This window comes from Rattus norvegicus, chromosome 1, assembly GCF_021556685.1.
Source record: "Rattus norvegicus strain SHRSP/BbbUtx chromosome 1, alternate assembly SHRSP_T2T, whole genome shotgun sequence".
NCBI lineage: Eukaryota > Metazoa > Chordata > Mammalia > Rodentia > Muridae > Rattus > Rattus norvegicus.
In genome coordinates, this window is record NC_141534.1 from 4263418 (window position 1) to 4291224 (window position 27807).

At 46.9% G+C, this 27807-nt stretch overlaps 1 protein-coding gene across 6 annotated transcripts in view; it reads right to left on the reverse strand.

Annotated features, from left to right (window-relative positions):
* The window catches only part of Sash1 (SAM and SH3 domain containing 1), a 298706-nt gene that overhangs the window by 16998 nt on the left and 253901 nt on the right, over positions 1-27807 (reverse strand). For 3 of the 6 annotated variants that reach the window (XM_087575848.1, XM_087575846.1, NM_001427579.1), the window contains 8 exon segments: positions 17423-17555; positions 11853-12199; positions 6920-6994; positions 5352-5495; positions 3424-3559; positions 2538-2707; positions 1278-1487; positions 447-597 (listed from right to left, as the gene is read on the reverse strand). In XM_087575848.1, the coding sequence (XP_087431974.1) occupies positions 447-597; positions 1278-1487; positions 2538-2707; positions 3424-3559; positions 5352-5495; positions 6920-6994; positions 11853-12199; positions 17423-17555 (1366 nt within the window). 6 annotated transcript variants of the gene reach the window in all.

Below are 27807 nucleotides of genomic sequence, written 5' to 3' on the forward strand. Positions count from 1 at the left end.
GACCCACTGACGGATGCATGTTCCAGTGGGAACAACATGGAACCTACTGGTCCCTTCAGGGAGCCCCTGACACTCTTTTCACACCATGTTAACAGGCGTGTCTGATCTGTGAACTGTTTTGTCCTAACACGAAGTTAACCTTGGCTCCGGCAAAAACAAGACCAACTGAGTGACTCCAGGTCCCCTAAGCACATGCTGACAGCTTATCAGAGGCCGACCATAATCATAGTGTTGCTGTCTATCTAGCAGAGTGTGTGTGTGAGTGAGTGAGTGTGTGTGTGTGTGTGTGTGTGTGTGTGTGTGTGTGTGTGCGCGCGCGTGTGTGTATGTGTATGTGTGTGTGTGTATGCGTATGTGTGCATGTGCGTGTGTGTGTGTGTGTGTGTGTGCATATGCGCGTGCGTATGCGCGCGCGCGTGTGTGTGTGTGTGCACTCAGGAGCTTACTGTCATATTCCTGCAACAGTTCCACTGCCGTCAAGAGAACTGCTCTGTGTTCCGGGTCCCTGATATTTAATTCATCTAAGTCTTCTTCCTCCAGGAGTTTGAAAGTGTCCAGGTCTTCATAGCCATTGAACAGAAAGGTGGGCATATGTTCCTGGAAGGCAGAACAAGAAGATCAAGGTGAGCCTGTGGTCCAGCCGTGTGACCCACGTCACACAACTGGCCTCAGACGTTCTTTCATGGCCCTTCTTATGCTCATCCAGAGGTAAGCATCGTTTATAATCTATTCTGGGCCTCCCAGACTTCTGCTTAGTAGGCAGATAGGGGTGTGTAGGCTCACTCGCTAATGGCTTAAGAAGGGGCTAATTCCTACATCACCGCTCGACCTGCGGTGGGAAGATTTTCCTTTACGTCAGAGCGGGAGAGGCTTACTAAAATCCGACTCAGCAAACCCCATGAATTCCTCAGGACCGTGGAAAACTAGAACCTGCCACCGTAGCCGTACTCTTTTAGAAGACACTGGGAGTCACGGCCAGGGAGAAGTGAGAAGGCAGGGGCCTCATGGTCCCCTGTGGAGCAGGCTGTGAGCAGAGCACTTGGGTTTCCGATTAGAGCCCTCCCCCTCACCGGCAAATTCTGATCTAGGAAGCTTCCTCTGTGCTATCGGCCTCAGTGGAGGGCAAGGGTAACATTAGAACACTGGTAACTATCTCTGTAGAATACCCGTTAACATTAATGGGTCACACCCGCACGGTGACATAGATCCCTCCCCAGTTCAGAGGGAGGACAAGGCGACACGGACACACGTATGACGAGAGTTAACAAGAGACTGACTTTCAGGTTGATCCGATCCAGGAGATCCTCCACAGACTTTGGCTGGGATGGTCTTCCCTTCCTCCTCCTCCTGGTAGGGCGCTTGGGCTTCTCCTCTTCCTCATTTAGCACATCCACGTAGATGAACTTAAATGTGCCGACTTTGTTGTTCAACAGGCCCATCCAGGTACCCATCGGCGGTTTGCTGATTATGTCAATGATGTCTCCTTTCTGTGTTGGGGAACAAAGATCTTCCCGTTAGGCAGATTTCTAAGCCTGGGCAGTGACATCATTCAGGTGGGCAGGGAAATGCTACGACGTCAGGATTAGAGTCCCAGCTTCCTTCCTACCTAATCTTGTGTGCATTTATGTGCACGTGCCATGTACACTTGTGGATATGGGTGTGTGCACATGAGCACATGTTGCAACCAGAGGTAGATGTCCAGTGGTTTTTCTCCCTGGTAACCTACCTATATTGTTTTTGAGAGTTCATCAATGGTTAGACTGGATGGCCAGTGAGCTCTGGGAAATACCCCACCTGTCTTTATATCCACAGCACCGGTTTTACAGGAGCTCACCACCATCCTCAGCTTTTCCATGGGTGCTGGGGATATGAACACAGTAAGTATTCATGCTTGGTGAACCCGCATGTTACTGACAGGGCCATCACTCCAGTGCCACGGGTCACCGTTCTGAGTGACTGAGATAGGCTATGATTGGGAGCTTGGCGGATGGCAGACAGGATGCTTTTAACTGTGCCAAATGCCAAGCTGACCCCAGGTCACAGCCTTCCCCAGCTCCTGCTCAGCAGGGTCGAGTGGCCCTTGCCTGTCAACCATGCTGTCAGTCATGGCTGTTGGAATCCTTGCCCCCAGCCTTATGAGGGTGTCCCCTAACCCGTGGCCACATCCTGTAAACTATGTCCCACTGCATCTTTAGGTCCCACATAAACATCTCTGTACAACACAGAGAGGTTATTCCCTTCAGATAAAGGAAGCTTAGAGGAGGGGACATGGAAGTTCTAGAAGGAAGCTGGGGGGTCAAAGGGTAGGGCCAGGGAGGAAGCAATGGTAACAGAAAGCTAGTGCACAGCTTGTTTCTCATCCTTCATCGCGGTCTGGTTCTGTTTTATTTTCACTAGAAGGGAGACCAGTGTGGCCAAAGCATGATCTAGTCTATATGTTAAGAGTCCAGCATCCACTGACAGGAAAGAGAGAAACCCTTCCCAGGAGACAAGGGGGCCTGGGTGGGTTAGCTGCCCAAGACGGAGGACAAACCTACCTTGAGCTTCAGAGAGTCTGTGTCATAGGGACTGGGGGTGAAGTCGGTGTGCACTCGGGCACGCCCACAGAAGGGACCCCGATAGGGTGGCTCCTCATCGTCACCATCTTCCGACTTGACACTCTCCCTGTTGCTGGTGGAGGAGTCCGTGGTGCTCACAGTATGACCACCTGAACGGGGAGAGCAGGGAGCGCAGGGGATTAAACACAGCCTTCCCCGGTAGCAAAGACATAAGGCACCAGCAGTGCTGTGCATCTAAAGGGCCCGGGGAGGGAAGCTATGAGTTAGAGCATCCTGACAGGACCGCAGCCAGGCCTATGTGTGAGCCTTCTGTTACCCTACGTTCACTGGGGACGCCCCTTATCTTGTCCTCGGGCAGGAATCCTTGGCACACGGAGACTCATCGGGAAGGGACGCTGTGGTGTGACGCCCTGGCCTGTGTCTACAGCACACGGCACCTCATTTGGAGGACAGCATTTCTCCCCCGTGTTACGGAGGAGGAAGCAACCCTAGACATGAAGCGCCTGCCTGAGAGAGAGAACTTAAAGCTCTGTATTTACACTTCACTTCTTTCTCCTTGTTAATTCAGCTACTGGGGCAGCTTGGCCACATTTGCTGTCACGGACATTTAGGATTCCTCTCGTTTGTCGAGACCCCTGTATTTCGTTGATCATCTTCATGTACTCTGACCTTTGGCTCGTTCTCTAGGTCCTTCCTCAGAGATAAATTTCCTATCTTCGACCGTCAAACATCCCTCTTTGGCACCACAGTTGGGGAAATATATAATCGGGCTTTGCTCATCTTTAATGTGCCTTAACTTGAGGCTCCCACAAGCATCTGACTGGAACTCCAAAGAGAGCTACAAAGCACTACAAACCATACTTACTCATTGAGCTCTGGCCACTCAGAGAGCTCCGAAGGCTTTCTACAGAGCCCCCGGCTTTGAGCTTGGGCTTGTCCATGTGTTCAGAGTCAGGCTTTACTGAGGTGGGGGAGCCGGGTGTCCCGTCAAGCCCCGAGTCCTGAAACAGTTTCGGTAGAATTGAGTTTTCTGAGCAGAGAAGTGACACTATGTAATAGTCGGTGACTTGGCCCTCGATTTTACCAGTCAAATTGATGTGTATACCTACGCTTGGTCTTACATACGATATTCCCCCTTTGAGCCTAAATACGTAACCCCAAATTGTTTTTCAAGTTCAAACGGGTATTCTTAAACTTTCTAGGAAAACCGTTTACCATATATAAAAACAGCTAAAAGCTTAGGGACTTAGTACAGCAGGAACAAACCGGGCTTCAGATGTAGGTCAAGTTCAATCTACTCTTAATGGAATATTTAGAAGTACAATCAGAGGGCAGTTAATTAACTTTAAGGGGAAAATATTTACACACACACTTACATACACACACACACACACACACACACACACACACACACACACACACACACACACACACACACACATGCACACACACAAGCAAGCAAGCATGTTTCTTAGAAACAACTGACCAGAGTGTTTCTATTTATATAAATTGTGGAGTGACTGGAAGAGGAAGATGCTGGTGTTTAGCCACCAGGGGGCAGCAGCTAAGCAAAAAAATGCCTGCTGTCCCAGCTGGTTTCATTGGCTGGCTGGAGCAACAGCGTTCCTTATAGACTTCAGGCAGGCTCTCAGCTCCAGCAAGTCAGAGGAGGAAGTTTGGAAACCAAAGGTCAAGGCTAGCTCAAAGTTTCGACCTCCAGGTTTCCTTCCTTCCCCATGTGCAACCAACGCAGAAACTGGACATGTTTCTAATGAAGGTTGTTTTCTAGAGAACCAGGCGTGAGACGCCAGCTTCATGATACCCTACTGTTGACATACAATCCCATTAAGTGAGGCAGCCTCTCCTCTCGCCCCATACGTAAGCCCGCGTGACTAATGGAATCTAGGAAAGGGTTGTGCAAAATCCCTCTTCAGACCTGCTGTGTACATCTAGAACAATGTATCCTACATCTGAAAACAAAGCTGACAAACGCCACTTTACAAAAAAAAAAATTTATTTCTGGTGTATGGGTGTTTGCCTACATGTATGTATGTGTGCCTGGTGCCTGCGCAGACTGGAAGAGGGAATTGGAGTCCCCAGAACTCAAGTTACACACTTCTGTGAGCCACTGTGTGAGTGCTGGGAGTCATACCTGAGTCCTTCACAGGAGAAGCCGGTGCTCTGAACCCCAGAGCTCTCTCTCTGGCTTGTGCTTAAATATACTTACTGGCTTTATTCTGCAGTGCTATGGTGCTCACCACGCTAAGAACCCTCTTTGTAATAATGTGGCCCTGTCTTCTGTTCTCTGAAATGAGGGCCCCGCTGTGAGAGCCTGCGGGTGAGCCTGTGATGGGTTTCCTAGAGTGGATTAGTTATGGGGGGCAGGCCCACCCTAAATGGGGGTGATCTCATTGCATGGGCTGGGGTCCCAGTGGCGGCATACATCTCTGGTCTCCTTCCTGCCTGTGGGTACAGGGTGACCAGCTGACTCAAGCTACTACTTGCCTGCCATGAGTTACCGTATCCTGAAACTGTAGGCTACAATAAACCTTCCCTTTCTCCCTTCAGTTGCCTTTGTCCTGTATTTTGATGCAGCAACCAGAAAAAAAGTCACTGACACACAGGGCCTGTGTTTTATACTCCTAGCGCCGAGAACACTGTCTGGAAACTAACTGCTTCATGAATGTTTCTGGGACTGCCTGCTTTTTGTACACAAGTACAGTCAGCTGATTAATGCCTAGGAACACACACTCATAGCCTGGGCAGACCATCCTCGGCAAGATGGCCACATACCTGCTCTGTGACGGGGCTGCTGTATTTTTTAGACATCCTCTTCCTCATGGTCTCTTTCACTGATTTCACCTTTTTCCCGAGAGAGATTCGGGAGGCAGAAGGGGATTTGATTACCTCTTTGTACACGAAATCTCCCTCTTTACCCTGTAAAACGGAGCGTAAATGCCATTAGTCCTACGAGATAAGGCTACAAACCGGTTCCATTACTCAAACCATTAATGTCCTAGACCTCAGGAAAATATTAGCATTCCCTGGGAGCTTCACATAAATAAGAGCAAAGGCTCTATTTATCTTCGAGATTAGGAATTAACATCTACCAAGAAGTATTTTGTTTGCCTGTTTATACTGGGGCTTGAGGCACTTTTTATTTTATTTAATCTCAGCACATGCTTTTCCAATTATGTCTTTTCTTCCTACCATTTAAAAACACGTGAGGGGCTGCATTTCATCCGGGAAGAAAGATCTAGAGGATCCAATGTTCAGGTAACCTCAGCAGTTGGGGAGAAGGGAGGGTCCACAGTGACTCATCCCCAGGGTGGGTGTGAGGGCAAGATCAAGCTGCACAGAACTGCTCGCTATGGCCAGCTGTTAGGAGTATAACTTGTTTCTCTGAACAAGGTAGACCTCGGCCACCTCTCATTCTATTTTGCATTAAAAAACGGGCCTTCTGAAGACAGGGTGGGTGGGTGGGTAGGGGGGCCTTCCGTGCTTTTAAAGACTGACAACACAAAATCATTGGCTCATGAATCAATAGAATTTGATACCCAAATAAAACAGCTTAAATCTTGCCGGAAATTCTGTAACACTTACTATCTCACAGATGTGTATTTTTGGCTGACATGAGATTAATAACAGCTATAAAGCATGAACTCTTCATTTTATAGTTTCAAAGCAGAACACTTAAGGGACAAGCAAAACCACGTAAAGCTGGCATATGCCTTTGGGGGCTGAACTTTAGGGAACTTTAAACACTGCCAAGGTGTCCTGGCCCTTGACCACAACCCCATGTCTGAGGAGACATTAACTTGGTAATCTAGGCCCTGATTTGCTTTGACGCTGAGAAAACTGGGCATGTTTAAGGACAGCTCACAGGAGAACACCTACACTTAAAGAAGGCTTCCATGGTCCATGTACTGATCCTGTAATAAGTCTGCTCGGTGACGCCCACACGTCACAGGGTTCCTTCAGATCATACCCTTCACGGGCAACTGAGGCTAGAGAAGGGAGAACTCATAGGCACAAAGTTTCTGTGCTTCATAGAGCACCGAAAGCCACAGGGGCCAAATCTGCACGTGTTACTTACACGGTACTGGAGAAAGGGCACTACAGAACTAAAGGCGCCCTGAGGAGATGGGAGGTACGGGGGGGGGGGGGGTCATCAGCCACTCCACGGGAAATGGCAGACTGAAGTCAAAATCGGGAGCAACAGAGTTTCATTTCGAATTCGGTTTGGAAGCACCGAGCAAAGCCGGAATCAACTCTCCAAGACACTGAGGGGGAGGCTGTCCCTGTTGGCACCCAGGTCGCTGCAGTTCCGTATGCACTGCTTTTCTCCAAGGCCTACTTACCATGGGGTCAGAATTATTGCTGCCAACGTGCAGAGAACGGTTGGTCAGGTCGAATCCACCAAAGCTACAAGTTCTCTGTGGAATGGGGGGGGGAGAGAGGGTGGAAACAATCCAGTTACGCTCACGTAGCGGCCACAGACACCCCGACACGTGTCCCCGGTGCAAGGCACCTTTGAGTCACACATACATGTACAGGATGGAAGTAGGGCATGAGACACGAGGAGGAGAAACATGAGACATTTCTAATTTGGTGTTTGCACAGGTCACTGGTGGGGGGTGGTGGTCTAAAAGTCCCTTAATATGCAGAACCAGGGACTCTAAGAAAATAAGTATATTAACCTTCACAAACGTCGAGCAGGAAGGTTCCCTCACCTCTCCGATCTAGGGAGTCCTGTGCTTTGCCATGGAGAGCACGCCTTTCTGAATTTTTTTTCTCTTGTTTGAGCAGGGGGTGGGGGGATTATGTTTACAGGTACCTAGTCAGGCCAATGGGTAGGGGGTCCCTCACTAATCGCCCCCCCCCGCCCCCACCAAATCCTGGACGGAAATGCAGGTAACTTTCCCATCTAACTGCTCCTTTTTGATTACTTATAAGCCCTTTCCTCACAGTGGCTGACACCACATTTACAGAGTAGAGGTGGGGGAGGGGGCCGATTCAGTGTCTGTCGATTTCAGCAGGGGAAAAAAAAAAAAAAACACTGTCATAAAAAAAAAGGATGAAAAGTTAATTTGTACTTTTAAGTTGCTTTCAAAATTTGTGAAGCTACTTATATTTCTATGATTTTTCTGCTTCTGGAACTTGTATCTCATCTCTCCTGTTTTTCCAGCAGTTAAAAGAAAAAATCGTTTCACGCCCACGCTGGTCTCCTTTCTCCAAAGCGCTTTAATTTCTGTTGTAAGTAACACTGCAAACGTGGTGTTTGGTAAGAAAACTTGAATGGCGGATTTGGGCTCTGATGCTCTGTGTGGCCTGCGGCTCTGAGGCCGTAATGACAGCCACAAAACGGGAGAGGTGAACAAAAAAAGCAGACTACATACTTAAACACCGCTTCTTTTAGCTAGATATACTTCAGACGTATATCGACGTACTGCATCAGGAAGGCAGACACAGTCTGGGAGGGAAACGAGTAGGCTTTTAACCCTGCACATAGATTCAGCTTCTGGTTCTGCTGCTTACTTGCTGTGTGACCATGGCTCAAGTACTTAACCTCTCTGACCTCAGGGCTCTGTAGCACACGGCTGCTCATAAAGCAGACACCCTGGAGATTCGTTTATTCTCTGATGCCTCGTTTTGGTTTCTGTTGAGAGGCTGAAGGCTCATCTTGATCAGTACAGGCTTAGTCCAGGCTGTGAACCTACAAACGAGGGAGGGGCTGGACTGCTGTCCTGGGTTTTATAATCTGGGCGTTCAATAGTAAAGCCCAAGCATTCAGGGACAGGCCATACGGGGAGGTGGCCCTGGTGGGACATGGGTGGGGCGGAAAAGGGATTTGTTGCCACCTAGCTCTCAGGAACACTGTTGCTTTCAATAATCCTACTTATTCCCTTTCCAGTGGAAGTTGGCTCAACTTTATACTAAGTATCAGCAGCGAGCCTTGACTTCTTTACAGACAACTACCTTGTGTCCAGTGCAGAAAACCAGAAAGACTTCCCTATAGAAAACCACTACAGCTCCCCAAACTGGGAAAAGACGTGACTTTCCCTCATAGCTCACGGTGCCAGATTCGTTTTCTCGGGTTTTTGCAAAGGCAGAGACTTTACTCTAGTTCCTTTCCCGTGACTCAGGGCTTCACAGGCACAGGGTGGCGCCCAGATGTCTGATCGCTGTATGGCTTTCACACGTCCACGCTTTAAATGACAACATCTTCTGTAACACTGGGGCCCAGCGTGCTTCACTCTGATGCGCATGAAATAACGCGCAAGGAATTTATGTGGAAGAGACGACTGTAATAATCTAGAAGCCCGCCGTATGCATTCACGCCTCACAATAAAGGGCTTGAAGAACGGACCAGTTTTCAGATCTCTCCAAGTTGTATGCTAAGGTATCTGAGGCAGGTTCTTCCCTGTCAGCAGAGGGCTAATAAGCATGGAGCCCTGAGCAGAGGAAGCTCCCACCTCTCCTTGGAACACCAGTTCTTAAAGGAGCACACGCCTTCAGGAGGAAAAACGGATTTTTAAAAGAACAATTAAAAAAAAAATAAAAAAAACTTTGGACCCACATCAATGAAGCTTGAGCAAAACATTTTTTTTTTTGGGGGTTCATTCATCGCTTGCACGAATGATTATAAAAACATTCTGTGACTTATGCTTGGGATGAGGAGAGTGAGCCAATGGGATGAGCATGCACTGAGAACACGGTTGGAGTGGGACTGGATTTAAAAGTGGGACAAGATTCCAAAACGTCATGCAAGTCTGTGTTCCCAAACAAACAAACAAAAATTAAAAAATAAACAAAAAAAACTTGAATGAATAAAAATCAAAAGCAAGACACGTGACTGTTTCCCGGTGAATTTAAAGCGTTATCATTTCCCCGAGGCTTGGTCAAGCAAGTATGGCATCTCTGAAAGGACAAAAAGATCCAAGTTGAAGATTAAAGGAAACTGTGCACTTTGGGGGAAAGTGAAGGAAGACCAAGAAATCAGAAAGGAGCATTTTAATGATAGACAATAAGAAAGGAGAGAGTGTAGCCCAGTGGTAGAGCACTTACTTAGCATGCATGAGATCGTGGGTTCATGCCCAGTACCAAATAAGAGAGCCAATTAAAAATGCCCACCCGCTTTCTGCTCTTAAAACAATGACTCTAGCCTGTGTTTTTCCATGTAATGAGGAAATTATTTTTTTTTTCTAATTATACAACTGTACTACTCACAAGAGTAGCTATGCACAGATTTTTTAATTTGGCCCTGAATAAGTTATTTAGCGGGTATTAAAACTGCACAGTGCTGTCTTCCACTCGTAGCATATTAAGTCTCCAGCTCACAGTGCCATCGTTAGAGTGAGCGGTGCTGACATCTGGAGGCGAGCTGGCAGATGAACCTGGCTCAACCCTGACACCAAGCCAGTGTTTTACAAAAGATATGGAGGTCAGAGCGCACCAGAGACTGAACGAATGGGTGACGAAGAAAATTCTGATATTAAAACAAAACAACACAAACCAGAAAAATCAAGACACCATTGCCAGGATACAGGAAGAGACAGGAGTAAAGTTTTTCTCAACAGACTGGCAGCATAAAAAAGTATTGTAAGGCTCGTAAGGATGGGAAAAGACAGAAAGTAAAATCTAGGACGGAAGTCAACACACATAGGAGTATTTTCAAAACCCCAAAGCGAGGAAAGGCCCACAGATCCTCTGAGAACCAGGGGAGGTCACTGGAAGGATGGCGGTGGCCAATCCGTCTTCGTTTTCACAAAAGCAGAACTCGGTTGCATGAATTTAAATTACAGTCATACAGTTCTGGACAAGAGCATCCTATTCATGAGCTCGAAGGAACCCTGGGAAAAGCGACCGTGGAAGCCCATTCTTCTCCACAGGTTCTTTCAGATCGCTCAAAGGGCTCTGGGCCAGCGGCCCTGGGAGGATTAAGCAAGGTGCCAGAGGACAGCAATGCCAGCTCGGTCTCACTCTGTCCCCTTTTAGATGAGCCATTGTGCAAACTCCAAGTTAGGTGGGAATCCAGGGGGAATATCTATACTTTCAAGTTCAAACTAAGTCACTCTCTGAAAGAAAGGAAAAAGCTTATCTAGGCTTCCCCGAGTCCTCAAAAAAACCAAAAATTCACGAAACGAGCAGTCGTATAAGTAATACTTTGCTGTGCACAAGAATCTGTGTGGCAGCCTCGGACAGCACTGCATGCCAAGTCCTCTACTTTAAAAAAAAGTAAAAATATCGAATCAGTTTAATTAAAACAAAAGAGCTTTAAGCGATTTTCTCCCCCTCTCTTAGACATAAGAACTTTCTGGCTGGCCCTACTTCTTAAAGAAATGCACTTGATGATGATGGTGATGGGAAACCTTCCATCGGTTGGTTCCTATTGATTTCATTCATGGAAAAAGCGGGCACCTCTTCCAGGGTTCAGTGTCCTTCTCACTCAAATCAGCTTCTTTGGGGTCAAGTGACAAGATGGTTGGGTGTGAAGGCAGCCACTCCTAGAAGTTAGCCAAAGCCCACCCCCCACCCCACCCCCACCCCCTGGAAGATCAACTTCAAGGTTTAGTTTTGGTTAAGAATATCAAACAGCTTCAGTCGTGCAGAGGGCAGATGGAGGTAAGAAAAAGGCACTGCTATAGAAAGACGGGTGAGAGACCGGAGGGTGACAGAGGAATGGACCCGGAAGTGATGAGTTAGTTGAAGGAAGGCAGCTTTGCGAGAAGAGAGGCCATAACGCTTGACTAACACATCGCGGAAATGACAAGGCCTTCCTCACGGCCGGCCATCCTGGCGACTCACAGACTTCTGGTGGATTCTCAAGAGAACCCTTTTAGTACAGCGGTCCACCGTGGCAGCCCACTTCCTCTTTGCCTCCTCGTCCTCCTCCAGCAAGCACCGCCTCAGGTCCTGCTTCTCCGCCTTGCTCAGCGTCCTGTCCGAGGCAGGACGCACGAGCTGGGTCAGGTTCAGGTGGCTGTAGAGGCTCCGCTCCACCACGTAGGTGATATTGAACTCGCTGACCGAGGTGCGCCCTCGGCCCCGCCTGCCGGGGAAGCCGCAGCCGCCGCCCCCCTTAGGCTTGGGCCGGGGCAGCAGGTCACAGGTGGTGCCATTTACTCCTTTTCTGGAGGGACGCTGGCAGAGAAAAGTTCTGGAACAGGAGTAGTTAGTATCCGTTTTCTTCAAGCGAATTTGCTTGCGGATACTCTGAACCTCTTCCAGGGACACCAGAAAGTGGTGCCTGCGCCGGTGACTGTCATAGAAGAAAACACCATCGGTACTTACCCCGTGACTCAAAGACCCAAGACCTTTCTTCATTTCCCCCTCTGTGAGGGAGCGGGACACTTTCTGGGCCTTCTCTTCTTCCGGATAGGAGAAGAATGTCCCCATCTTCTTAGGGGGCTTAATCAGCCCCCGGCTTTCTCCTTTGCTGAAGGTTTTGACCAACTTCCGGCCAGCGCCCCAGGTCTCCAGGCTACTGGATGATGGAGATGGGGTAAGAGAATCTGCGCTGTCTTCTGGAGGTTTCTCAGGAGAGCCATCATAGAAAAATGGCTTTTTGTGCACTCCTGAGTAGAGCGCAGATCTTTCGTCTTGGACTGGGGGACTCTCAAACACATGTTCCTCTCCACCTGGAAGGCAGCCAACACAAGGTCACCTGTGAGTGAGTGTCCCATACACCTCTGTCTATACCTGCAACACATGTCATCTCAAGTGGTCAATGGCAATGGTCTCCCTGCCTGCCCTACGGTCTTCTTCGTCAACACGACTTACGTGTCAATGCACATGCAACAAAGAAGGTAATCAAACTGCACTGTATGGTTTCAAGAAAGCTTAAACATTACACATTTGTGAGATGCCCGGCCTGGAGGCACCGGTCTGTAATCTCAGCTACTGGGAAGATGGATGGAAACTTCCAGATCAACCTGGCCCAACTTAATGAGATACAAAATAAAAACCTGCTGGTGTTGCTGTTCAGGGCTCTAAGGCCAGAGCTTGGGAGGTGGAGGTAGAAATCAGGAGCCCAGTGTCATCCCCTGCTAAACGCAGTCAAAGCCAGCCTCAGCTACATGAGACGCTGATGCTAAGAACCAAACCAAACCACAAACCAGATGGGGAATACAGCTCAAAGGTAGGGAGGATTTATCCAGCTTTTAGCATGTGTGAGGCTTTACATCCAGACCTCGCACCACAAATCTAGGACTGGGAAACCTGTGGTATCTTCTACTTTCCTTCAAAACAAGTTTGTAGGCCAACACCCCCCTTGACCTATTAAAACATGCCGTTTGCAAAAATCAAGGCCCTCCATTATGAGATACGTTAGCATATCCTAAGGTAACTACCACCGTGGTTTGTAAGTGCAGTAGTACTCAGAAGCTAGACACAATCTTGCCCATCCTGAAAGGCCCTCCTTTATGTCAGCTCCAGTGACTTTTATAGTTGGGAGTGTGATGAATGCCATGTGGCAGGCAATTTTTTTTTTATTGGTGCATATGCCATTTAAGCGATTAAATCTCCAAGAGCGCTTGGGTGGGGAAAACACCATGAAGGGTTATACTTGCAAATGTGATTGACAAATGGTCTCCAGTTGACTGGCCAAACACAAAAGGCCAGGGGGAGCTGAGTGACTGCAGCCGGATAGCCCCGTCCACCCAGCCCTGGAGGAAACAGAAAAGGCATTTAAGGGCCTTGACACGCAGGCAGTTCACTAAGTGTTCCACTTGGGATCAGGCTTCCAGGCCTTGAAGCTCTCTCTGGGGCCAGGTATGGAGCCAAGGCCTCTGGAGCCCAGTGGAAAGGCCTGGATGTGCTGGCAGGAGAGCCAAGTTCTTTTCTGCATGTGTTATGTGAACAGATGTGAGGGAGGAATTAGGTCAAGCTGTGGGTGTAGAGCCCAACTGGCTGCATCCCTTAATTATAAGGAAACATTGGAGCCTTGCAGATTTCCACCAGCTGAACAGGGGAGTAGGGGAAAAAAAAATACAGAGCTCCCAGGGACAGAAGGACTAGCTAGGACAAAGGTAGCGATGGATGGTGAAGTATCAGGGAGAAAAGGAGAGGGGAAGGTGATAAAAAATGGCACCCGTTTCTAAAAGATTCTAAAAATGGCTACCTTTTCTAATTGATGGCTAACTGTGGGAGAATTGTGGCATGAAATAAATCCTACTTAAGACCAACTCCACATTCATGGGCAGACATGAATGGCAGGGAAGGAAGAGTAAAGACAGAGAAATCAAAATGACACCCAGTCCCAAGTTCACCAAAGACCTGTCTGAGGATCTTTTGGGACAGTTTAAAGCAAGGTCCAGGGTCGGACAGGATTTAGCCAGACCACAGACAGTAGACAAATGTGAGAGCTGCTTCCTGCTTTCTCCTCCTAGTAGGTTCCTAGTAGGTATGGAGACCAACAGCCCTTACAGTTGGTTTCCCAAATAAAGATTATTTCCTTCCTCCCAAAAGAGGCAACTGGGTTAAGTAAGAGTGGAGGCTCAGCCCAGGGGCAGAGGTTTCCCAGCAGTGAATGAATACAGCTACGTTAAGCCTGCCAGGTGGGACGGATTCATGAAAATTCTAATCAACACAGTCCCGAAAGTCTTCATGGAGGCCTCGTGGGCTTTGCCCACTTCTCTAAGTAGCTGTCAGTCATCAGTGGTCCAAACATCTTCTGGAGTGTTTCGCAGACAGCCATCAGGCGCTAGCTGGGACACACATGTTCCTGATATGTGCAGCCTTACCCTGGAAAGGAGCTTTGAGGGGAGTAGGGAAATGTCTCGGAAGAGGCTGTGTCAGCCTTTGTGAGCAGGCCCTGTGCAGTGTGAGCTTTGCAGTCCATGTCTGAGAGGCAGCCCGGAAGCCCAGCCCAGACCTGGGCTTCCTCAATACAGGACTTTTCTCCTGCCCTCTTCTGATCAAAAGGAACAGCATTGCTCTGCAGGTGTGGTAAGCCAAGGGAGCCCCCCAACTCCACCACTGTGCACTATGGAACCTGCCTCACAAGGGCCTTTTCGTCAACATTGAGATCAGAACACCTGATGAAAGGTGTGGAGGTGGGATACAACTTTACACAAGTTCTGGCCTTCAGCAATAGCTCCAGGACCCGGAGCATCTGGTTCTCTGAGCCTCCTCTGTCATAACACCTATTTTTCTTTAGCTAATGCCCCAATATGGTTATAGTGAGCATTATGTTAATAAAAAGAGGACACTTGAAGCTATTTCTTCTACTAAAAGGCACTACATAGAAGCTGATGATTCAGTATTGGCCTCAAAGTGCTAGCTCACTGTCGGGAGGACACCACTCACCACACAGAGGTGGGCAGATGACAGGCGCAAACAACGCCCATGCTTAATCCTTATCTGGGGCTGCCGTGTCAGGATATACCTGGAAAGTCAAGGCAGGAGAGGAAGGCCAGGTAAAGAATTCTAAAGCCATTAGTTCTCCTGAGTGGTAGCATGTTCAGAGGGGGCAGGACACCCTTGAGGAAGTCTGGCTGGCTGGCTGAATGACCTTGAGGAAGCTCCCTGGCTTCTTTATCTCGGTCTCCTTACTGGTGAAATGAGTGAGTGCCTGCCTCTGGTGGGTGTTCTAGATGGTGTATTACAAGGGAAGGTCAATTCTCAACTGTGAGGGAGAAATGTGTAGTATGCAGAATGCATCTCGATAAAGGATTATTATTTGCCTTACAAGTGGCTTAGTCACACAGGCAATCAGCGACTTGATCAAATCTCTCTAAGCCCAAGGGCACCGGGGAAGAGCAGCATCTCGAAACCCAAGGAGCCTGTCCCACCTCCCAGTTCTTCCTCCAGTCGGAGCCTGGTCACGTGGGGGCTGAAGCTACACACACTCATACACACGAGAGTGTGTGTGTACACACACACACACACACACACACGGATGCACGGACACAGAAACACAGAGGTGCACACATGTGCTTCCATGCACACAGACACTCACATGCACACAACCATTTTGGTGATATGAATGAGATAGTGAATGGCCCTCTCTGGCCTCCTAGCTCCCAATACACCTTGCAACTTGAGTTCAAGTCCATCTGTGAGGCGCAGTCCACACTCAGATGAATTCACATTTAAGGTGAATTCACTGCTTTCGGCCTTCAATTGCCTCTTCAAATCCCCCCCTACACCCCCAACATAGTTTGAATTGATGCACTTGGCAAATCTGGATATATCAAGATGTATACAATATTATTCTAGCATAAAGGCCACCACAGGGTAAGTCCCACTGGCTGGGAACTGAGTGTGACACTGGTGGTCAAGCCCCTTGTTCTGATTGTCACAGCTGACACTTGATTTTGGTTTGCTTCCTAGCACACACTCAGGGTTGGGTGCTGGCAATTCTGTGTGGTTCTCTACAAAAGTACAATCTCCTTCTCCGTGTTCACATTTGGGTTAAGACCTGCCACTGTGTGAGTAAAGCTCTGAATAGTCTGTACAGTAGAAACACCGGCCAGCACACAGGTATTAAAACATCCAATAGAGACTGGCAACTGTGAACAGAGTTACTATACCAAGGGACACGCAAATGCAATTCCCAAATTAAAGGCAGGTCCACACTTATACGGTTACCCATCAAGCTTATTCCTCTAGACAAACCCCCATTTTCTTCCCACCCCCCATTCTTTTACAGCTACCAGCATCCTCACTTTTATCCTGAAGAATTAAAACACTGCATAGCAACGAGCTGAATTAGAAAGCATCAATAATAACAAGAAACCCTTATCTTTAAAAATAAAAGGAAATTTGGTTTGCTGAGTACAGCTTGGTTTTATTTACAAGGATCAAAAGGGGCTTTCTAATAATAATTCTAAAACCCACGTGTTAAAAGTTTTTTAAATTCCTTATAATATAGACATGATATTTTGACGAGTAGTGCTCTACTTATTAAAGCTGTCCAGTATTTTTCCAATTTACTCACTATCCTCTTGTCAATGAGAAAATCTTACAGCTGGGTAACATAGTTACCAACAAACATAGTTGGAGACAGAGTATCAGTCTTATTGCTAGGCAGAGTTGAGACAGTGTGTCATTATGTAGCACCTAGCACTCCCTTTCAGGCCCAGGATTTACTGGGATTATAAACCTTGTAGGTATCTGCCACACTCCAGACTTTTAAGGTCTGATTTGATATTTTTGGGGTAGATACATATTATAAATTAAAATGAGTAAGGTGACAAATTAAACCACTGTAATTATAATCCAAAGGTTTCTATTCATTCTAATAATCCCCAGTGAATGTCTCTGATTATTACTGTTTCATCTTCCCAGCCAGCTCTTAAAGATCCCCTCAGAACTGGAGGTCTTTAAAGCCCCTTTTGAATAGAGAATTGAGATTGTTTAGGGGAAGAACCAAGCAGCCCTGAGGCTCTGAAGGGATATTACGTCCCTTGATGGCCAGGTGGCTTTGCAAGATGGATGCACTGAGTATCAGATTTGCACCAAATCCACTGGATTACAAACACCAGGAGTCCTCTTTGGAAGAGAGGTTTATGCTGAGAACTTAGAGGGTTTATGTATAGTGGCAGCACAAGCTCATAATTAAAGCAGTGCCAAACCTTCTGACTTTATTATCGGACCCCAGTCATTGCCCATCTCTGTCGCATTTGAATTACTAAGTACTTGACACCAGGATCCTTCATTCCAAAACACTTTGAGCATCATCCACTGGCACACAGACAACTGTTGGCCTCTGCCAGAACTCAATTCATTTCCTACTTGTAAACCATATTCTGTTTCTACCGAAAATCTGACCCCAAGTGATTTCTTTCCGAAGAACCAGGGTGAGGTCCGCCCCCAACCCCGCCCCCCTGCCCCACACCTTTTTTATTTTTTCCTTTTACCTTCTGTGCTGGGCTTTTTCATTTCCTCCACCCTAATTAGTTTCTTTCTGACTCTTCGGGTAGAGTTTACCAGCTTGTGTAACCTCTTAAACTTCACCGACTCCTCGGTCTCATCATCCGACTGTTCTCTTGACTGGCAAAGAAACAGAACAGTTAATCAGTAAATTGTTCCAGAGCCGTGCCCTCCCAGCTGGCATAGCTGGCTTCTCAGCCAAGGCCAAACGTCCGAAGCTCTGCCGACGAACTTGGGACATCAGCAAATCTACCCACCAGGTTTGTAGAAGCCACACATACCCTGGGATGGTCTAATATAAACGAGAATTAATCCTCCGGGCAAAGCCCACATCTTTGGCCTTGACTACCCTGGGGGTGTCCACCCCACAGAGCTTTCTCCCCAAGCTGCCCCTGTAATTCCAGTTATACTGCTGTGGTTTGGGCCAGCCTCTCCTCTGTCTGGCCCACTGGGACTCACTGTTGAACATGGTCATCAACCACTTCTCCAAACCAAAATTTTGTTGACTTTTTCCAGCGTCCCCCTCCCCCACCAGAAAAAAAAATCAAAACCAGCAAAGGGGAAGAGATGAAAACAGAACCAAAAAAATTTAAAAAAAAAAAAACCTTCTTTCCTATTTGTTGGAACTGCCTGCCACATCACAGCCACCCCTCCCACCTCCCCCAGCTCCTTCTGAGGGCTCTCAGAGGCAAGGTTGAGGACAGCCCCACATTCCTCCAAAGAGACAAGGGAAAAAGCTGACCTTTACAGCCATACAGTACGGTCCATATTCCCCAGCATCCCATTCCATTTTGCAGAGATTCAAATGTGCTCTGGCCCAGCTGTTTTCCCTCAAGTATCAAACATTACAGAGGGGAGGGAAATCTCTCTCCGTAGCAGTGACCCAGGCTAAAAACAATCCTTTCCTTGTGAGCAGGACGAGGGCTTCCTTTCCAAGTCCGGTCCAACATTCAGTATGCAGCTTCCTCTGCTCTATCTGTTCAAACTGTGAAAATGCAAAGGGAGTTTCCCACCAACGCTGCAGCACCCTGCCGGGTGCCTGGACCTTTTGCTGAGCACTCCAGCCTCAGCATACCCGGTCCAGCTAATCCTGCACATCCTGATAACAGTATTCCCTCTTGTCCTCAGTGCAATTCCCTGGGAGAGAGATGGTTCAACCACCCCTCTCCAACAAGACAAAAACAAACGGCATCTGCATCTCGAGACCAATGAGGGCACTTTCCTCCAAGAAAAGCCCTCCCTAATCTCAATTTTATAGGCAGTCAGATAGGCAAATAAGAGAAAAGCACAAAGGGGGAGGGTCGAGACCATACATGACTTAGAAATGGTGCATGCTGGGAGTACATAGATGCTTCCCCCAGTGCAAGACAGTACTCTCTTCTGGATAAATTTGGTCCATTTTCCTTGGAGATCACAGCGTAGAGGCACTATACTTCCTTCCTGTGTGCAGTTTACCCGCTGATGATTAATTAGTATAAACCCCTCAGCAAGTCATCGGACTGGAATAGTCCTTGTCCGGGAAGTAAATCAATATCTGTGTCCAGTTTCTCTAAAATTCCTAGGAAAATACTGCCTGCAGATTAATGATTGAAGTTGCCTACTCTTCAAAAAGGAGAGATGGCTCAGCGGTTAAGAGCACTGGCTGCTCTTCCAGAGGATCCTGGTTCAATTCCCAGCTCCCATATGGAGTTCAGAACTATGTGTGTAAGTTCAGTTCCAGGGGATCTGGCACCCTACACACGCACACAAAACACCAATGCACATAAAATAAAAAAATAAAATAAAATTTTAAAATGTTGCCTACTGTCTACTTGACAGACTAGAAGGAAAATGAGAACCACCCCCTCCCCCACCCCCATCTCAGTAAGGCAAACAGGTAGATAGCTATGTTGAACAATTGGTGTTAGTGCACTTTACTGAAAGGTACAAGGTTTTGTTTTTTTTTAAAAGTAAGTTTAGCTGCTCCAAATACAAAATGATACCATCTGGTTTAAATTTCACTTTTACTTAGTTGAACTGCTGACGTGTCAGAGCGGCCAACCAGAGGCATGAGAACTTGGTTACCCTCATTCCGGGTCATGAGCACCTGAGTAAAAGTTGCCGTGCATTGAACTCGTGCAAATGTTTCAAAATGTCATGCTTTCCCATTGCAGTCCAGGTACCAGCAATTCAAGCAGAACTAACCTTCACTACACAAGGTCTCTGCGTGTCACCCCTACCCCTCCGCCAAAAGAACAAACAAAACGAGCAAACCCAGGTTAAGTATCTAACCTTGTCACCATAACTTGAGTCAAGTCAGTTGTATGTACTTAGGTAGGAAGCTAGATTACGAGATCAAAATCTGACCTGTCAATATACTCCATAAGCTAGTTTATGAGAGCATAAAAAAAAAAGGATAGAACAGAACAGAATAGAATATCAGTAACACGAAAATCTTCTACAGAGACACAGAGCAGGCATAGAAGTAGAACAGGTACGTTTTCGTGAGCTTTCCAGGAAGGAATGAAAATGGTCACGTCAGGACATGAGACCGAAAGCCAACATCCGTCCCCTCATAGAACCTTCCTTTCTTCTGCCTGGATCCCTTAACTGGTTTCTCATGTTCTACCTACAGTTTGAAGAACAGGAGTTCTTGAGAACTTTTCATTGATGACAGTTGTATTTTTCTAACTCAGTAGAGGTTCTGGGAGTGTCAGCCACTGACTGACAAACCTCAAGCCACAGTAACTAAGGACTTCCTCTGAGGTATCAGGCTCTGGACCCTAGGCAGGCTGACCCATTGAAGAAATGTATGCTTGTGCGGTTTATCTTTTTAATTAGAAGAGTCCTCTGTAGTCAGCCTGTGAGGTATTTGAATTGGACAGGAGTCTTTGAGACATTTTTTTATGGACGGGGAGGGTCAACTTCTGGATTCCTTTTGAGTCCCAAGGAAAAGACTTGTGACATATTTGCCCTTAAGAAATTCTCTCCAGCTGTTTTAATATAAAGACACAAATGACTGCACTTCTTATAAACTCAGTAATAAATTTTTCACTGTGTATTCTTTCTCAAATAATTGTTACTTTCTAAGGGTTGAAAACAGCATAGCATAATGTATATGTATATATGTGTCACATCTTTTATTCAAATTGACTATCATAAAAGGGAGTTTAAGAATCTTTTAAACGAAGGATCATTTAAAATATGTGTCTATAATTTTAAAATGTAAATATTTTTGAGATAGCATTGATAAACAGAAAATAAATATAAGCTTGGTTTTTTTTTAAAGTTCCTACCTAAAAGGGGTTTGCAGAATATAAAGGATTTCTACTTTGTATATAAATGATTCCAAGAGGTAGGCTCATAACCAACACAGATTCACATTAAAACAAAACATAAACATAAAAACATATGTTCACATGTGTTCGAACATTTTTTTTCCCATCTTGGTGCCCCTGCACCTCTAAGTTAGAGTTTATTACATCTTACTAAAATAAACTTCAGCTTGATCATCTTATAAACAAGAAGGCTGACCCATCAGCTTTATCTGCCCCCCACCCCCGAGCCATCCAGAGCAAAAAGGGTAATCCCCACCAAAAGACGTGCAAAAGGCCTCTGCAGTGCTGTAAACAGAAACATTTCACTTCTAAGCTCTCTGCTGCAGATTTTTTTTTTCCACCAGAAAACCCATATGGCTCAAGTTTTAATTACTTTGGCTAATGCTATATGTAGTAATTCTGTGGTGAATGCTTAAGTGTTTCATTTCTGGTTACCATAGCAACATTACATCAGCTTGCAGACAGCTGGCTCCACAGCTTTAAACCATAACAAATTGACCAAGCCAAGGCACAAGACTATAGCTGCTTTAAAGAGATAGCCCTTTGGCTGCTAGGCACTGACTGAGGAGTCTATGGGGACATTTGGCATGGACAGAAGGGTGGAGCCTCCTTTCTTCCCAGCTTCTCTTGGAACAAGTGCATCCTTTGACACATCTGTGATGTTCTAATGGGAAAAGCCATGGAGCCAGCGTGGAGAACTTTTTATAACACAACTACACGCAATATGATCGGGAAAAGGGAACGAAATTAATCACATCTGTAAATAAGTCTGTTTGCTGGCGTACACTGCTTATCCTAAGCCTGTCATTGGCCGCCTGAAACAGATCCTTCACCAGTCCTTATAACAAACTGCTCTGTGATGTGCGGAATAAATGGTTTCTGAAAGTTTAGTGGCACAGTAGCAATGGATGTAGCCGGAATAAATGGCAGTTCATATTCGCAAGGAACAATCAGATCCTTGGCAGGGACCACAGGAGACCATCTTGACACAGAGTCAGAGTTTGCTTCCCTGGCTCCAAATTCGTGATGCACTGTCACAGTCAACAATCAGAACAACCAGACTCAGTCACCATATACCCCTCTCAACCCCCCACCCACCCACCCACCTCAACCCCCCACCCACCCAGCAAGACAACATCATACAACATTTAAGTATTTCTGAAAAGTACTTTTCAATTGCAAAAAAAATATTTTCTTGAGGAAAAAAAGAACTCAACAGTTCTGTTTGAACTTAGTCCGTAAGAAGACACACACATACTTCAACTTCTATGGCCACGCTGTCATTGCATTAGTTGTAAACGTTACGAGAAGAAAGCCAGCGGAATGTACATTTCTTTAAAACAATGCTGAATGCCGTCTGGATTTAAGTCCTTCTCACAGACTCAGCCGGCTCATGCTTGCTTTTTCTTTCACAGTCTCAAAATAATATTTAGTATTCTCTAAGAGTTACGTATGGTGACTGGGTGACGAGCGGGGCGAGAATGCTCAGGGGTAGAGGGCAGGGAAGCAGCTAGAAGATGGGCAGATCTAGAGAAATTTAAGAAGCCAAGAAAGTTGCTTCCTAGGCAGAAGCAAGCAGAAAGCCTTTTTTCTTGAAGCAACAGAAAAGTTTTCCTTTCACATGAAAAAAAAAAAATCAACTTACCGGCTTCGGCATTTAGCAGGCGTAAAGGGTAGTTTTGCAAAGATGCAGTTGGTACCCCTTCCCCCTCCCCACGAAGAACAAATCCCACTCTTGATCGTCAGCCCTGAAATCTCCAAGTCGGACCAGGCACTCCCACGAACATGTTCTCTGCAGTTACATGATCGGGCAGGCTCTCCCAGTCACAGCCCAACATCTGAAGAAGAGCACCAGGACACTGACTGGATTCAATTAGCCTCTCTCTGCCTGCTGCCCGATTCCCCGGCCGCTTGCTAACTGTATAACTTGTAAGAAAGGCATAAGTCATCAGCCCTAAGCAAATCTCCTATTCACCACAAGGAAAAAAGGGAGTGTTGTGCATGGCCAACAATCCCTGTTTTCACTGAGGAAGGCTCCCTGACCTCCTGCTGGCCTCCAGTTCCTTAATTACTGTCTATGGAATTCCAGAGAAAGAAAGAAAAGAACTCGAGAATCTGAGCGAATCCAGGACAGAGGGCTAAACCCTTCCGAGTGACTGAACTCTAAAACAGATCGCTTCTGCAGATGGGCTTCCAAAACGTTTGCTGAAGGGAGTGGTCACGATTGAAAGCGGACACCTTTCCAGGGCTATTTTAGAAGTTACTACCGTGAAGCTTGTGATTCTGGCTTTCTCCGTGACTTGTCACTTTCTTCCCCCACCCCCACCCCCACCCTGCCCCCCTTCTTTATTCTCCCCCTTTCTGTTTTAATAGCCAGAGTAAATGTAGGCGATTTTCCCTTTCCTGAGGCTTCTAAAACTGTCTTCCCAAATTGTTTTGACAGTCATTTCAGGGCAGCTGAGTTCTCGGGCACCCTAGAACAGCGAGCCTGAGGACGGTGTCACAAGATAATTGTTTAATTTTCTCGGGGAGGGAGGTGTCCCTGGGCACATGCCGTTACTTAAACAGAACATGGTCCAAACAAGGCAGAGAAGAAAAACCAAAGAAAGAAGTCTCCGTGACGTGCGGTGTGACTCCTTTCCGTGGGTAACTCCCCTCGGTTAAGTCGTTTATCCCACCGTGCACCACGACTCGTGACATCTCGTCCATCTCTTCTTAGGCTATCATACAGCACGGCTGGCTTACCAATGAGTGCCAACCACTGTCTCCTTGAAATAGCAGAAGGTCTTTTGGGAGGGGGAAATTTCTGAGACCCGAAGCCCACAAGGGGGAGGTCATGCTTTGCCCAGAGTCACCAGTTTAGTTGACAGACAGACAGACAGTTTATCTTCCCCGTTTGCTGGGTCCCCTATCTGTTCCTCTTCCCTTCCCTTCCTTCAGCTAGAAAGGTACCAACTTCAGGTTCCTGCACCCCAACCCTGCTGCCCCAGAAGCCTCTCTTCTACTTTTAATGAGACTTCCTCATTTTCCCACCACAAGGGTTCACCATAGCTTCCCTTGTACTGTCCAGCTCCCCAGATCACAAACCAATTCTCCCACAGCCTATCTATGGCTTCACCGCCTGCCACTGCCAGGCCACACACAACACAGATGGCGGCAAGATGAAGTGCTACCAGCTATGACATCCAGCACATACCATGCCCACAATCCATAAAATGGGTTCAGGCATGACCCCATTCTCAAGGTAGGAAGTGGGACCCTATGGATCTGTCCTATGGATCTGTCCCTACCCTACTCTCCACCTGGGCAAAAAGCCTCTAGTATCAGCACAAGCTGATTATCACTTCAAAGTAAGTCTCAGCAGACCTTAGCCGATCATCTTGATGACGGTCCCAGGATTCCTAAATGTCACTTTGGTTTGATGACACTTATCTTACAGTGCCGATGGTGTTCCTGGAGCTCGGCAGTGTCTGTTACTTACGTGTCTTCTACTGGGTACTGACTGGACTCTAGGCAGAATCCTCCATTTTAGTTTTATAAATGGCTCTTTTGCATGCTATGGACACGGCAAGGCCAAGAAGACCCATAAAGCTAGAGGCACAGTGGCATTGCGGCTTCAGTGACGCTGGATGCTAAGGTGCAGAGAAGGTTAGCTTAGGAGCCAGGACACTGAAATTCACCAGGCCTGGGTTCAGCTCTCCTTTCACCAGTGGGGAAAGTAGATAAGCCTTAGGCACATGTGTTACTGGCTCTCACTTCTATAGCAGGCAGTGGGATCTAGGAAGGAGATGACTCCCTTTATGCGAAGCCTGGTGCCTGGCAGGGTGGGAAGTCACTGAAGCTTGGATTGACACCATGAAAAGGGTAAAGGGAAGGTGCATCTCTTGATGGCCCCCACCCACATACCCGCCCATAGCCAGCTCAAGGTCACCTACGAGGATGAGCAAAAGAACAGAGTTTAATTCTCCCTTCCTATGCCTCTGCCCCCACCTCTCAGAGGACAAGCCTGGCATTTATGGAGCTAATGTGGGGTTTCATGTGGGATACAATATATATCTGCCTTTTGGAAAACAGGAAACTCTGTGGGGACAAAGGTCTGGTATAGTCTCCTGACCTGGATGCACTGAACCTGCTGAAAGCAAGCCATTCCCAGAGTGTCTACCCGTCACAAGCCCTCTATAAATGTAGTCAACAAGGGGTGAGGATGTTCAAACTCCTCCGCTGCACGGCACATTGAAGCAAACACTCAAGACAACAGACTGGGCTACGGCTACCTCAGGAAATTCCTGGAACCGTATTAAAGGGTCTCAGCATTGGGAAGGTTGAGAACCGCTGTTTTAGACACTTCTTAGACCGTGTATACTTCTTAAATTTTAAAAGAAAGCACGTACGGAAATTCTTCCCATGTCAACAGATACGCTTCCAATTGGGCACACCAACACATTAGTGATTTAACAGCCTTCCGTCGCAGAAGTAGGCTGTCATTTACTTAAACGACGTGCCTGTCAATGGACATTTGGATGTCTCCAACATAAACCAATTCAGATGCTCAGTGTGACAGAATTTATTAACGTGTCTAGCACGGTGTTTCCCTCTCTGAACAGATGATTAGATTTTAGAACTGAAGGATTTTTTTTTTAAATGTGCACATCTGCAAGGCTTTTTGACACACATTGCAACTTGCTCTGAAGAAATGTGTTGTCTTAACTATATTATAGTCCCTTGTCATTACCAGTGCCACACATTTTTTTTTCATACTTGGACAAATAAAACTTGTATTGATCTTGATGCTACATAGGTATTTCTCGATTGGAATGAATGAATGAATGAATGAATGAATGAATGAACAAGTGAGTGAACACTGATTAAAGGCATTCAGAAGAACATGAAGTGTCAACGTGACTAAGAAGCGTCCCCCTACATTCACAAAGGTTGCAGGACAGAAAGCACAGCGAGGAAAAGCTTATGGGGGTATGAAGTATGGTGGTTAATGCAGGTCAGGTGTGAGGGCCTCGTCCCTGGGATTGGAGAAAAGATCTGCACATGGTACAGTGCCCCTCAGCTATGAAAACTGAGATGCGTGTTAGTGACTGGTTAGCACTAGTTATGAGTTTCGTGGACACCCACGTTCATACACGACCTAGAGGTTAGTGTTGAGATCCCCCCAAAGCCGTCATTCCTTGTCCACTCTGACCTCAGATGCTCGCCTAACTAGCTGGGACAAAGCAGAGTTCAGCTGATGTCTCTGTGTAAACAGCATGTGACACCAATCAACGGCAGCTTCTGCTCTCCCCTTCCCTGAGCTGGATTTCATCATCTCTCCACCATGTCCGGTCTCCCTCCATGGTCCAAGCAGTGATGTATTCAGGATCCCTCCCTACCTTAGGGCTACATTCTGGTTCTGCCTGGATACACTCAAAATTTTCCCCAACACTTGAGGACCTAGCCATGTCTAGTCACGGAAGGGACCTTTGGGTCACTGTTATCATGGTAATCTTTGTGTTTACAGAAAGAAAAATATTAGTCCCGCCGAGTTCATAGCAATCCTGTTCAACTTACATCGGACAACGACATAAGACACGAAGCACATTGTGCCTTACACCCTACTCCATTACAAAGAAGTCAGGCAAGGAGACCCATCTGTTTAGTAAGAAATATTTTGCTCAGTAGAGGGTGACATCATTGCCCTCTGAAATTAGGAGAATTTTGTCAGCAGATGGGGGAAAAAAAAAATGACGAGATTCCATTCTCCTCCCAAAGGTATCGTGCAACACTGAAATAATCATTCTGGCGGCTTCAAAATTAACTAGTTGTCGCCAAACTTGAGGAAAGGGGGAAAGGAGGAGGTGGAGGAAGAGGTGGAGGGAGAGGAGGAGGAGGGGGAGGAGGAGGAGGGGGAGGAAGAAGAGAAGGAGGGAAAGGAGGGAGGAGGAGGGAGGAGGGAGGAGGGGGGAGGAGGAGGAGGCAAAAGAGAAGATAATTATAGGAGACTTTTATTTGGAAAAAGTGTGTGGGAATTTGAGGTGACATTACTCTCCCCTGGAGTAAAAGGGCTGTCAGCACTTAATTCATTTTTAAAAACTTTAAAAATTAATAGAAGGCCCAAAGGAACTAAAATGCATGTTGCCTTCCACAGTGTACTTACTAGATTCTGTGTCCTAAACTCAAGAACACGGAATTTCTTTTAACCACCCTCAAAACAACAGGCTACCTATTCTTTTACCCAAAGGAGGAGGAGGATGAAAAGATCTCAACAGTCCTACCACCAAACCTAGAACGACTCTGGGCACAAGAAGCCTACCTGCTCCAAATCTACAAGGTCCCTGGAAGCAGAGAACACTTTTTTTTTCTCCTCCCCTGGGGCAGGAGGGATGGAGTAAGAGGACTGGCTTCCTCTCCATATGTACGGCCTTGGGTGACTTTTCTGCATGTTGTCATCCTGTTCACGGGTCAGGGGACCAGCTGTTTATACGAAGTAGCCTAAGGTACAACTGAAAGGTAACAAGAAGGACCTAGAAAGCCAGCAGCAATGGTAGACCTCCCTTGTAAGAGGCTGGGGGTTCACTCAATGCACATCAGTGATGTGAGACACCCTGAAGATCCTAGCAAACTCCCCACAATCCCCCCACCCCCGCACAATCCCTAGAGCCCAGGCTCTCAGGCAGCCCCGTGCCGTGGAGATGGCTGACTCAAAACAATGCTGCCAAGTAGGACAATCACACATGGGCTGGAAAGTCCAGTGTTCATTCCCGAAGCGGTAAGCCTCCTCGGGGACCGGGTGTGTTGCAAAGTCACATTGCTTTGGCATCTCAGGCTACTGACTCACGGTTCAGACGCAGTGGCTTCTCAGGACAGGGCTGTCTAACAACTTGGTCTAGGCGCATGACAACGCAGAAATGCAGAGAATCCAAGGAATCTAGTGACCCCCCCCCCAAAAGGAGGTTATGGAGACCCAGCCATGACAATTCCTAAAGCCACAATCTGTATATCTATTTGGTTTCGTCTATAGAATTAATACGAAGTAGCTTTGATGCGAGTTTTAAGCTAAAGGATCC